Source organism: Haemaphysalis longicornis, unplaced genomic scaffold (assembly GCF_048455015.1).
Source record: "Haemaphysalis longicornis isolate Haplotype H1 unplaced genomic scaffold, Haemaphysalis longicornis Haplotype H1 scaffold_6, whole genome shotgun sequence".
Taxonomy (NCBI): domain Eukaryota; kingdom Metazoa; phylum Arthropoda; class Arachnida; order Ixodida; family Ixodidae; genus Haemaphysalis; species Haemaphysalis longicornis.
Genome location: NW_027526407.1, coordinates 119,388,849 through 119,401,562, shown reverse-complemented (window position 1 = coordinate 119,401,562; position 12,714 = coordinate 119,388,849). Strand labels below are relative to the sequence as shown.

The 12,714-nt window shown below is 44.7% G+C and overlaps 1 protein-coding gene across 2 annotated transcripts in view; it reads right to left on the bottom strand.

Moving 5' to 3' along the window:
• LOC144141135 (TNF receptor-associated factor 2-like) overlaps positions 1-12,714 on the bottom strand; it is a 38,412-nt gene that overhangs the window by 19,585 nt on the left and 6,113 nt on the right. For both annotated transcript variants that reach the window (XM_077672667.1, XM_077672668.1), the window contains exons 2-3: positions 2,685-2,984; positions 58-159 (exon numbers count right to left, since the gene is read on the bottom strand). In XM_077672667.1, the coding sequence (XP_077528793.1) occupies positions 58-159; positions 2,685-2,924 (342 nt within the window). In that variant the 5' untranslated portion in view covers positions 2,925-2,984. The remainder of the gene's footprint in view (positions 1-57; positions 160-2,684; positions 2,985-12,714) is intronic.

The following is a 12,714-nucleotide window of genomic DNA, read 5'->3' as shown; positions in this document are numbered from 1 at the left end:
TCTTCGCTGATTTCTATTTTACATGAAATGTACGAGAATGAGAAACCAAAAAATTACCACAACATCTTCCAGGGTTCCTTTAAATGGGCACTTGTCCTCATTTGGGCAAGCAGCCGTCATTTTCTCCAGAATATGCCATTCCTTTTCATTACCGGTCATCTGACAACATAAGAAAACACATTTCATCAAGACGGAACTGAACAGTGGGAACGAAGATTTGACAAATGCGTGATATTTACAAATGGCTACTGCAGAAGCTTGACTTGGACCTTCAATGCCATATCAGCAATACTTTGTTAAAACTTTCAACGTAATAAAATACAAACGGTAGCAGGTTAAATAGCAGCTAAACGGAAGGTTCGCCTTAACATTCTTAGAACGTTTTAAGGATCCCTTATACGTTTGGGGGGTTCGCGGCAATGGCAATGTGTTCTCGTTACACTCTATGGCACTCGCATAATTTAGAAGCAGGTTTACGTACAAGACTAAGGCAGATAAAAGTAGGGTGTCTTGATCACTATAGGGTGCGTGCTACATGACACATTCACTTATAAGCTCAGCGATTGTGCTAGAACTGTCCACAGCATATTTCTAAGCATAATGTTTCATCCATAGTTTTTTTTGACGATGAGGTGGTGAATACCACTGACAGCCACTCATCTTAATGGTTGTCATGGGATATCTCAATTTTGAAGAAAATGACATGCAAGGATGGTAAGTAGTTAGGCGTAGTGGTATTGTAAGAAGCTTGTGATAAACAGATCTAATAGTACAAAAACTTACCATTTAAGGCGATGCAAAAAATTAAAGAAACGCCGTATGCTGCAGTGTCCATAGCAAGTAAGAAATAAAGTAATGATCCCCGTTTTCATGATATCTTTTATGCGCAATTGCGATGTTACCTGCACGCGTTCCGTGTCAGCGTGCTAGATCAACTGGTGCATGTGGCTCGGTCTAAGCTTCACCAGAAAACATCCATCGGTCGCAGTTTTGAAACGCAGATGGTTTGTGTGTCTGAATTCTCAACATATTTGTTGTTTGGAATAAACTTTACATGTAGCCATGAGAGTCGCTAGGATTATGTCATGAGGGGGCCCACTCAGGCACGATAATGTGACCATAGTCGTTAACTCCCACCCTATATTCTCAAGCAATGAATGCTTGTTTCTCGGTGTTCAACTGGACTGCTCCCTTAAATTCACTGCTAACATTCAGTATTTAAAAAAGAAGACGGCATATGGTATTAGAGTTTTGCTAAAAGCGCGTCAATATTTTAGCTTATCAACGCTCATTTTCCTGTACTATGCATTTGTTCATAGTCACATCCACTACTGTATCCTGTCTTGGGGCCTTACTTATCATTCGCACCTCACCCTCCTTCAGCACATTCAAAACCAAGCGGTTCAACTGATACCATCCAGCTAGTACAACGCGCATGTGCCCCCACTTTTTCGGAAAGTAAACCTTTTTACCCTTACCCTTGAAAAACTTGTTCTGTATAACCTGGAAATAATTGCTTACCATTTAACCAAAAAGTCGGAATACTTATACATAATCAATAGAAAGAAACTTACCAATTTTAACCACACAGGGTTCTCACTTCAACACAACTATCTGCTTCCAAAAGTGCGCACAAACTATGAAAAACAAACGGTAGAATTCACTGCTATAAAGAACTTTAACAGCCTCCCTCTTGATCTTAAAGATATGTCGCCTATTTCTTCATTCAAACACTCACTCAGGACATTTTTATCCCTCTAATTCTTGTTGTCTGTTTTTTACTGTGATTACTTAGAAAATTCATTATTACGGCTATGTTCTTTATGACCAACCTTTTAATCTGTTGCACTGTATAATTATGTATTGTGTCTTCGAAAACATTTCTGTCACGCAAACGTATATTATTTTATTAACCTCGTTTGTCGTACTTTTCACCTTGTATACTGTACACGCGACTGCATTTTATGTACCTTTTTATATCACTTCTCGCGTTTACTAACAAGAGGTCCCACCACAGTGTTTACTTTGGGACCTCTTTCTGTATATTGTGTTGTATGACATTTACGAGGATCTAATAAACCTTGCTTCAATTCAATTCAATTCAATTCCCTCGTTTCATTGCGGGGGAGTGGGCGGTGGGAAAGGCAATCGTGCTGGTTTATCTTGGGGGGGACGGGGGTAGGCAGTTGCGCCTTTCATCCCCGTGCTGACGCCCTTGCTAGTGGCGTAACCCCCAAGCTTTTTCAAAGCATTTCTCAGTTCACAGTAATTGTTTCAGGAAATAAAGCAGACGGACAAATTCAGTGTGCTCATGCTGGCTTTGGTAGGCAAACAGCGCCGGCCGAGTTGTACACATCCCACAATGTACACATGTACACAAAGTACACAGTTGTACACATCCCAAGACACAACATTAAAGCACTGAGACATGGTAATAAAGCCTCCTAAAATTAATATTTAAGGCTCCTGTATTTGGTTCATTAGTGTTATCATTTTTTTTAAATGAGATAATAATCAACTGAAAAGATCAGTTATCGGTGTCGCTTACCATTGTGGTATTCCATGAGGTTGGTATCATAAAACAAATATTGCGACATAGTCGAGTGAGCTTGACTGCATGAAAAATGTTTCGCTATTTCACATAGGGGACAGCGAATCTATTAAAGAAAAAAACTACTACTTACATCATCAATATTGCCTTGAAATCCGCACAAGCAGCATGTGAACAGGTTACAGCTGTCCGTTTGGACGCCGGCACAATCTCGGCAGAAGAGGTGTCCTTTGCCGTCTTTCAGCCCATTCGGTGTCACAGCGTCACATGTACAACAGATTAGCTCTGGCTTGAGCCTCTTCTCAAACGACAACAAAACGCCTTGAGGAAGTCCCCCCACATCTTTGATGGGGTGTTTATCGGGAACTGCCATACGGCCGGTGTGGTCTTATGGCTGGTTTCTCCTTGTTTGTTTCTGTCAGTGTTGAGTTAACTGGAAAAGACCGTTTAAAAATGGTAAATTTTGCTCACAACCCCTAGCCTTGCCACATTTGAATAACTTGAGAGCTGTAATACAATATCTCGTGCACCATAATTTTAGCCCGGGGGCTGGCTCGTAGGTTGGGCTCCAAAATGAACACTTATTTTCCGGAAGACGACGAGGTCGACCTCATATTCATCACTAACCAGCAAGGGGGTAGTGTTGATAGGGGATAGGGGATAGTGATGAAGCCCGCTACAGGCAGATCGCGAAATACAAGACTGGTACCCCTGTTACACAGACATTTCAACAGCCGTTAACAAAAGCGATAATTACTTGGTCTCTTTTTTTTGCCTGCTCAAAGCAGCTTTGAGCAGCTCCAAGCAGCTCCGTATTTTATTTGCCCATAGAACATCTATGGCGGGAGCAGTTTGGGGCTGCCTGGAACTGCTCAGAGCTGCTCTGAGCAGGCAAAAAAAAGAGACCTACAATTCACACCCATCAGGCGGAGTTCCAGGGCAGCGCGAGCCACCGCCGCTCCGCGGCCTCTGTTGCACCGCTGTCTACGTGCGTTCCGTCGTTAGATAGGCAGGAGGGCAGCCCCACCTTTCCTCTCCCGAAACAACCTATGCCCGCTGCCGCAAAAACGCTTCCTGTGAGCACCGTCGCCGGTGCGCTCGCTTATTAACTTCTGGCAGGACAGCGGTGCTGGAGTCAGCACAAGCATCGCCTGCTCCTGCATTTTTCAATGGCAAACTCATCAGCCCCGGGCAGTCAACTGAGCCCTTTCCTACTATTCCTGCTACTCTCCCCCAATTTATAGCCTTACCTGTGCTCTAGTCACGTGACCGGTTGCTCTTGGGGTAACGCGTGGTGGAAAGCGGTAACATAGGCAAAACATGCTAAGCCGTGGTGCTTAGTTTTTCTATCGCTAGCCAGAGCACCGCTACTTCGGCGGTCTCAAGAATAGGTTGCCTCGGAAACCAGGCCCAAGCCGCTCTCGCATTGAGATACAATCGGGTATCCCGCTTAAGCTTGCGGCCTTACCTTACTCCGAGCGGTCGAAATAGGCATCCGAGTCACCCCAACTGTAAAGCGGGCGATGCATTTGGCATTGAAGAAATACAGGAAGCGATGGTGCAAGCGATGGATCGTGAAGTGGGACGCTTCATTACGTCGAAGGAAGAAACCACCACAAACAGCCATTTGCAACCCCATTGATCAGATTGGATCAGCAAAATTAGGTTCCGGAGTGCCGTTACAGAAACATGTTGCGAATTAAGAGTAAAACAAATACACTGTGCAGCATGCTGCGCTAAAATAAATTCAAGCAATTTCAAGATAAAATTTCAAGATTCACGGGATAAATCATTCAAACGGAACTTAACATCGCAAGCTCCGCGTGAGCACGGCTACGACCGTTGATTTGCAGGGCCGTTACGGCCATTAGCAGCCGTTTCTGTGAACGCCCGTTAAGAGGGCCAGCAAAAAAGGGATTTGAGACACTTAACCTCGGATCGAGAGCTGGCTTGGATTACTTGTAACCTTCTTCCCTAAAAACAGAGGTCAGTATCATTCTGACTTAAATGACAGAACAACATGTACAAGAGAGAAAAAAACGCATGTAAAAAAGTAATGAACGTCACTCATTCGGCAGCGTGGGTGTGTGGGAAATAAGCAAAGCGAATAACAAACAAGTTAGAAGCATGCACTCCCCACGTAAACTATTAAAAAATGTTCTAACTAGACTACCCAAATAACTATAGTGTGGCAGTGATACAGTCGTTTTTAGCTGGACGAAAGGCTAGGAGAACTGGATGAACAAGATAAATATACTGTGTGCAAATAAAGCAGAACCCAGGTAAGCCGAAGTGGGAGACTAATAAACCCTGACATGAGTCGATGGCACATAATAGTAATAAGATATAGAGCATTGCTACGGAACAGCTCGCCTTAGTGACGCCGCAGCATTGAAGCGGAATACGCGTGTAAGGTATGTGGCGAAACTTAGACGAAGACTAGGACGGCAGTGGGTGCACCGCCCGGCGTAAACTGAAGAAGTTAGCTGCTGTGCCTGTGTGCCTTCTCGGCCAGTTTACGTACTGTAATTACAGCCTTCTAACAGTGCGTAGCTCATCTCAGTATCATGAGTGAAAGTGAAGGCGCTCGCTTTCAATGTTAAGATTCTACACAACACCAGCACTGACTGGAAATAAATGAGACCTCTGAAGAGCAACTTCTGCCGATTTTAGTTGATGAAGGCTTCTCTGCCGTTATGTAATCAACCTTCTGGCAGTCTAAGCAATGCGAAAAATTTCAATTAGCAAACACGAGGGTTATGTATCTTTTAAGACGAATCAAACACTAAAAGTCAAACACTAAACACCGTCAAACACTAAAAACACCGTCAAACACCGTCACTAAACAATAAACACCGTCACTGTCAATAAACACCATCACTGTCAATAAATACCGTCACTAAACACCATCAAACACCGTCCAACACCGTCAAACACTAAAAGTTGGAGTCGTCTTTGTTAATACGCATGGTATCAAAGTGGCCGCTGCTGTAAAGAGACAAGAAAAAATTAAACCCAGTTCCACCCACTCGGAAATCCTCTGAAACAGCGGAGCAGCTGTGGTTCACTTGAGTTGGCTCGAACGTCAACGGGCACTCGCCCGAAAACGGCGACCCCATCACCGCGCTAATTCTACAGTACACGCTAAGAACTAAAAAACGTCAGCGGCAGGAGGCTACCTCTAATCTTCCTCTCCTAGTGGGCGGGAGATGAACTACTTCGGCGAGAACACTGATTTCTTTGTTGGTGCGTGCGGGAACCGGCGGAACCTCCTGGGAACCGCCGGAAACGCCAACGAGGCGGTTCCGATGCCCACCAATAGAGCAGCCGACTCTCTTGGGAACCTAAAGTCACTGAAACTAGAAAAGTGCCCACATCAGAGGTCAACGCGCGGGCACCATTGGGGTTGTTGCCAGGAGCGCTCCAGTGCTGGGGCGCTTTGCATAGTCGTCTGCTTCGCATAGAAATCACCGCACCAACGTGTGAACTTTTCTACAGCTGGTGTATTACCCCTTTTTGTGAGATTATGTGAGAAGTGCGTGTAATGTTCGAACCAAATAAACAGTCAATAAAACGGTATTTGTTTTGTTTCACGGTAACGATTTCACGCCAAGGGCAAGTAACACGTTTTCCCGAACGCCGTAAAGTCAGCGCTACTTCCTGCGGCTTAGAGCTCTGTCTTAATGGGTCCTCGAGGGCTTAAAATTTCACGCACAGTTTAGGTGAACATCCTGCTTATAACAAGATTCTTGTTTTTAGCGAATGGTGCCAGATCCCACCACTTTTCTTGTGACAGTTTTAAAAACATGCACTCGTGTATAGAAGGCATGCCCGCGAACATCTACTACACTGGATTTTATTCATAGTTTTCGGGCGCATAACAGCAAACATTTTCGTTATATGTATGCGACAGTGGCTCACAGTGAATTTCTTTCGGGTTTTAGGACAAAGAGGGAGGTCACCAAAATGGGAAAACAGGAGAAGAGCAAATGTAACAATTTATATTTAAATCAAATAAAATGTTCAGAACTTAAAACAAGTTATGCACAGGGTAAGAAGCCTCAGTTGGGCTCAATCCAAAGCAAATAAAAGCCCATAATAAAATAATTATGGCGAGGCAGAGAAGAGGAAGGGGGCGGCGACTGCCGTTTCCATCCGCGTACGGAGGGTATGCACATCGGCCTACGAATTCACAGCCCCTTTCATCATGCTGTCCCTGAGGTCTGCCGTAGTGATGTTTAAAAACAGCCAAATAAAGAAGTATGCACACCGCAACATCGTGCGTCTGCGTTATTTTTTGGCATATCCTGGAAGGTCCACAACAAAAAGGACAGGGGTAGAATAAAGTATATGAACACAACTGAAATAGGCGCAATGTTATTTACAGCACCTTGAATGAAACTGGTGCAAGCTGCGTAATCGATTCTATGAACGTAATATTTTCTCCTTTGAACGATTCAACAGGTCCCGTTTCTTCAGTAACATCCATCAGGGTCCAACGCGATGTAACTACAAAAGAAACAATTGTAACACCCTCTGTAAAGCCCTCGCGAAGTCTTGTATCTGTTGTGGGGATAAATTTGTCCCGCCTAAACCCTGTGTATCCATATCGCTCGTCGCTTTGTATCTCCCTTGCCGCTTGGATGTGAAAAAATGCCTTTCCAGCCTAGCTTCTGCAGATAAAAGCACAGCATCCTGACATTCTGTTGTCAATTGTTGCGTTGTAGCACGTATGTAATAAATCAACATGCACGAAAGCGACGATGCAAGCCGATTTCTGCACGATCCCCGCCGCCGCTCACGGGGCAAACCGAGCAGCTGGAGCGAATGTGGCCCCCGCCTACCCAGTCACCAAAGCGGACCAATGAATAGCGAGAATTCGCGGTGGGGCGGCGGAGAGAAAAGAACGGCGGTACTTTCTAAGTTAGAGTGACTTGATTGGAACCTCCTCATAACTACTCTAGAAGTTCGACGTGCAGCAGACAGATGAAAAGTCTCGACCTACAACAACTCCACCGATAAAACAGGTTGGTTCGTGTGGCTATAGAACCCGGTTCTCAAAAAATGTAGCACACACGGGCGTCCCCGCTGTGCCAACTCGAGGGGAATAACAGTGAGATGGAGCAGGCCTGATAAGAATGTGAAGGTACAGAATGAATAAGAACACATGATTGCAGGTAATAAAAAGGTTACGTCAGAAATAGTCATCGATTTCCTAATTGGGTGCGCTGCTAGATGATGTGGGTTGTAGACTCAAGCGAGCAAACAACACCACCGAGTATACAGGGCACAGGTGACGAAGGGGGTGGCCGTCTCAGGTGCGGCTCTTGCCGACTAGAGCGGCGAGAATGACTCAGAGCCTTGAACGAATCAACAACAGAAAGACATATTTGGACAGGCAAAACACGGTACAAGCACGAGGACATGTAGCGTAAACGAGAGGTAACTGATGATGAAAACAAATGCAAGAAACAGTTCAAAATTAGACAAAATGATACAATCAGGAGAGTTAAATAGATATTACGAAGTAGAGCAGTTAACTAAAAAAACACGAACAGTTCGATGCAAATGAGAGACAGAGTCCCACAATATTCACCGACCGGGCCGGACAATGCACCGCTGTCGGAGGCGATTCGGCTACCTGGGAAGCGTGGCTTCGTCGTAGGCCAAGCCGTCCGAGACGTCACGCTGATTCTATGCCCGGGAGTAGGTTGGAGGCATCCAAGGCACGTGTCTCCGATGTTGTGGCGCACAAACTGGCAGAAGCCGTTGTCACATCACGGCGTCCGAACGTAGCTAATTTGCTTCTGCATGGATTCTCTTTTTATAACTGCGCCGGCGCGGAGAGAGAGGGCACAACACACAACCGCCATCTGCCGTCGAGCGCACAACTTCCCTCTTTTTCCCTTCTGGAATCATTGGAGCGCCTTAGCACTGGCAAAGCTACGCTCGCCCCCTAGAAACAACTGGAAGCATCGGTGAAAGTTCAGCGATGGAGCTTTTATTTTGTTATTTTCTTGCCGGCGATGCGGCGAGTGGTCGGAGTTACCGCCGCTTTGTTCGAGAGAGTTCTAGTGTTTTCTTAGGGCGAATACAACCGAAACTGAATGAATCGGACGACTGTGACAAGAATCAGGCGCTGTACCCTAATATGAAAAAGCAATACGGTACTTTTAAACTTCGTATGCTCAAGTTTGTGACAATAATAGTAACAAATAGCAACAGGTGGAACTAGGGTCGTATAGCGTGAATTAGATTGGAGTACTGAACATAATTGATTCACAGTGACGGTTGGGGGTGTCTCGTTAATCTTGAGTGGGGTGGATTAGGGCACATAAAGTTACGAATTAGGCTGGGTTTCAAAAAATTAAACTTGGCGAATATTGCGATTAGGGTGGACGTAAGTGTATTGGGAAGAAGTATGAGCGGTAATATAGCGTGACTGCAGCGACGACGGGTGAACGTAGGGGTATACAAACATACCCGTCACAATTGTACTCCAGGCTTTCCCTTTTCAACTAGTAGGCGGATTTTAGTATCCCAAGAAACTTTTTCCTGGTGGGAAACGAGAGCGTGACGGCAACCCGTGCTTTTCGCATGCGCTTTCCGACCACTGACAGCTTCTACCCGTACGTGGAAAGCAAAAGTACAACGTTTCCTTGCATTTTTTTAAATATTCCTGTAATATCCCTCAGTAATCAGCAGAACAGACATTCCTTAGAACGCGCCTAAAGAAAGACGGAAGAAAACTTGACCCGTCGTGCTTCTTCGGTACAATTATGTTTATCGCACTCTACATTCTAAAGCATGTATCCGCATCTTGCCACCATTTTTTACGGGGTAATGAAGAGCCATTTAAATGTTGTGTAAGGAAGAACGCTCCTCACCCGCACATGCCAGCGTTTTTTCTGGCCATTTCTGCTGACACAAAGACATGTGCGCTAAATAACGGACACCTATTTTGATTGTAATGAGAGAATTGCGAAATAGGCCGCACTTGACATAGTATATAATGACGCATCCCTAGTTACAATCAAGCTGTTCATTGTGTAATGTTAGTTTTTATTTTCTCCTTTTAATAAATAGATGTTTAGGGAAATTTTGGGCATTTTTCTACCTAGAACTCCAGAAGTCCACCCCGTCAAAAGGAAACTACAATTCTATGATGTGCCCCGAAGTGTCGCGCCGTCTTACATGTAGCTCATGCGACAATGTATTTAAACGATAGAGAGAGCCAATACCTCTATGGTGTATCTTGCAAATTGGCGGCACACTTACAAGGTCAAATAATGATTAGTTTCAACGTAATGTTCGAAACCCGTCATGATTAACTGATACGATGGTAACATTACAAAAAATTAGCCGCGTATCTGCTATTTTCGTTGCAAATGCCGACAAAAGACGGTAGACTTTATCGACCTTTGCCACGTAAGTGCCTCCCTTCGCTTTCCTGCTCACCTCTCATGTTGTTCCTCTCGCGTCGCGTTCCTCCCAAGGTAAAGACGGCAAAGTTTTGCTTAAATCAATTTAAATTTACCGCGTTCCACTGCTCTAGGCCGGGTGTCTCGATGCCAACGCTGCCGTACGGTGGCGACGCGCGTGAATCGAGGCGCCCTGTGCGTTCCAAGCAGAACGTTGAACCTATCTAGTGGAACCTTTTGTAACGGTTGGCGGTTGATTTCCAAAACGGCGCCAGAAGCTATAGTGGTGAGGGCGAGAGCATGCGACGGCGGAGTGATTTTTTTCTTGAGTTGATGAGGCATTTAATTTTCCAAAAACGAAGCATGTAAATTTTTTTTATAAAGGAACAGTGCAAATATCACTTCTGCATTATTTGCTGTCTTATACTTGCGTAATGTCTTGTTCTTCTTGAACAATGTTGACATGGTAGAACAGTACACCGGCCTTACACGGGTAGATTTACCTGTGGCTATATAATACTGTTGTGCAGGCCTTGTTTTATTTTGGCAGGGTAGCTGAATCCTGTCGCTGACAAAGCCTAGCCGGAGGCACAGCTGGTATGTTTATATCGGAGTGTATTGTCCCACGTGCAGCGTGTGGTTATTTTGTGTTGTGCGTGTGTGTTGAAGACTGGTAATAAAGAAGAAAAAAAGTCACAGACAGACAGACAGGCCAAAATTTTTGGGTTTAAGTAAGCACAAGAAAGACTACCATCTTAAGAAAATTCTGGCCCTTTATTATGCTTTCGCGGCACCACTGTTGAACAAAACTATTGAAATTATCCTCATCCGAAAACAACTGTCTTTGTTAGCGAAACCTTTTACAAAATGCACCTTCAGTCATTAGGTATGCTCGGCCACTTATCTCACTAACGTACGAAGTTTCGTGTGAAATATAGTAATTCTTGGTCAAAGATTGTCCCTAGTACATCAAGCGGCCATGACTTCGAAGAATAAATTCATGTAACCACTTATCCTTTGTTTATTCATTGAAAAACGTTATTGGAGAAGTTATGTACACAAGCAGCGAAGAGTAACAAAGAAACAATGTTTTAAGGTATTTCACTTTTTACACACCTCTTCCTGTAGCGGGAAGTTGGCTGACACGTTAATTCAAAACACACCAATCGTCGCTCTGAGAATCTGAGAACAGCAGATGTCAGACCACACGCGTTTTGTCAAACCCAAAAGATTTACCACAGCCATCTGTACTAAATATATCCATTTAAAGTCCGTCTAACACAATGAGCTCGCGGAGGCATTTTCCGTACCCCTAGACTGTCTAGACGCTACAGCGTTGCTGCCATAATTTCATGATCCGCCACAGGTACACGCAAGAGCAATAAACGGTGTGACCCACAGAGACAGGCGCTATTTTCGGAAGTCCTGCCCTCCTCTGTCACGTCCTTTGGTTGAAAATGTTAGCGCTCGGCTGTTGTGGATCATAAGATACCAACAAGCTCGGACCCACACTTTTTAGCCAATTACGTCGTAATCAAAATAATACTTCTGCCTTAGAGGGACGCAAAAAGAACGAAGTTTTTGTGGGAGCTGTAAAAACAATTCGCGTATTGCATTCTAGTGTACGTTAAAAATTAGTATACCATTGCTTGTACCGCCAAAAAGGTGCGACGAACATATCTGTTTAGGCCGTAAAGTATGAGAGAAGACTGTGCTATTTTGTCTAAGCGGCTGGTGTATGCACCATTAATGCCCTCAACACGCTGATAATGTAACAATGAGACAAGCCGCAAGAGTTTCCTTCGCACCCTCAACTGCACAGGGCGTGCTATGAGAGTACCGCTTTTCGTTTCCCATCTCCTCGCTAGAGCACGCCAAGATTATAGTAAACGAGTGAAGATTTCCTTACCAGCTGCGACGAAATACCACCGCAACGTGCAAACGTCCTGAGATGCTGGGACTTATGTGTTCATTTAGAAGATAAGCAAAGTAAACAAATATTATTATAGAGGCCATCAGCCCTTCCCTTTCCTTTGCATTTAAAACATGATTGTCTTAATACAAAATGTACTGACATTTCGGGATCTTCATCGCTTACAGAAACGTTTATTTCTTTTCTGCTTTTGCTCTCACGCCGTTACCTTAAAGGCGGTTCTATTGTTGGGATGGCTTGCTTGCTGCGTGGAAATACTGACTGTTGATCACTCGAGCAAAACAGTAAGGGGACGTAAATTAAAATTATTGACCAGACACAGCTATAGGCACGCAGCTTTCCCGACAATTACCCGCCGTTCGGGTCCTTCAGAAGCAGTTGCATAGCAATTACACCTACCTATATGGTATGAAAGATTTTACTTTACCTTGTGCAAGATACATAGAAATGTGGTCCTTTTATTTGACCGTGATGGGTACCGTAACAATTTCGGCTACATTTTCGACCAACACCAAACCCATTCATCCGTAAAACAACACTAGCACGGCTAGAACGCCAAGAGAAGTATCATGCATTGATTGATTGATTGATTGTAGGGTTTAACGCGCCGACGAAACGCAGGCGATGAGGCGCGCCGTAGTGGAGGGCTCCGGATTAATTTTGACCACCTGGGGATCTTTAACGTGCGCCGAAATCTCGTTTTTGCTTTTCGCCTCCATCAGAAAAGCGACCGCCGCGGCCGGGAATCGAACCTGCGACCTCGTGCTCAGCAGCGCAGTATCATGCATTCGACGAGCGGTAAGGAGACA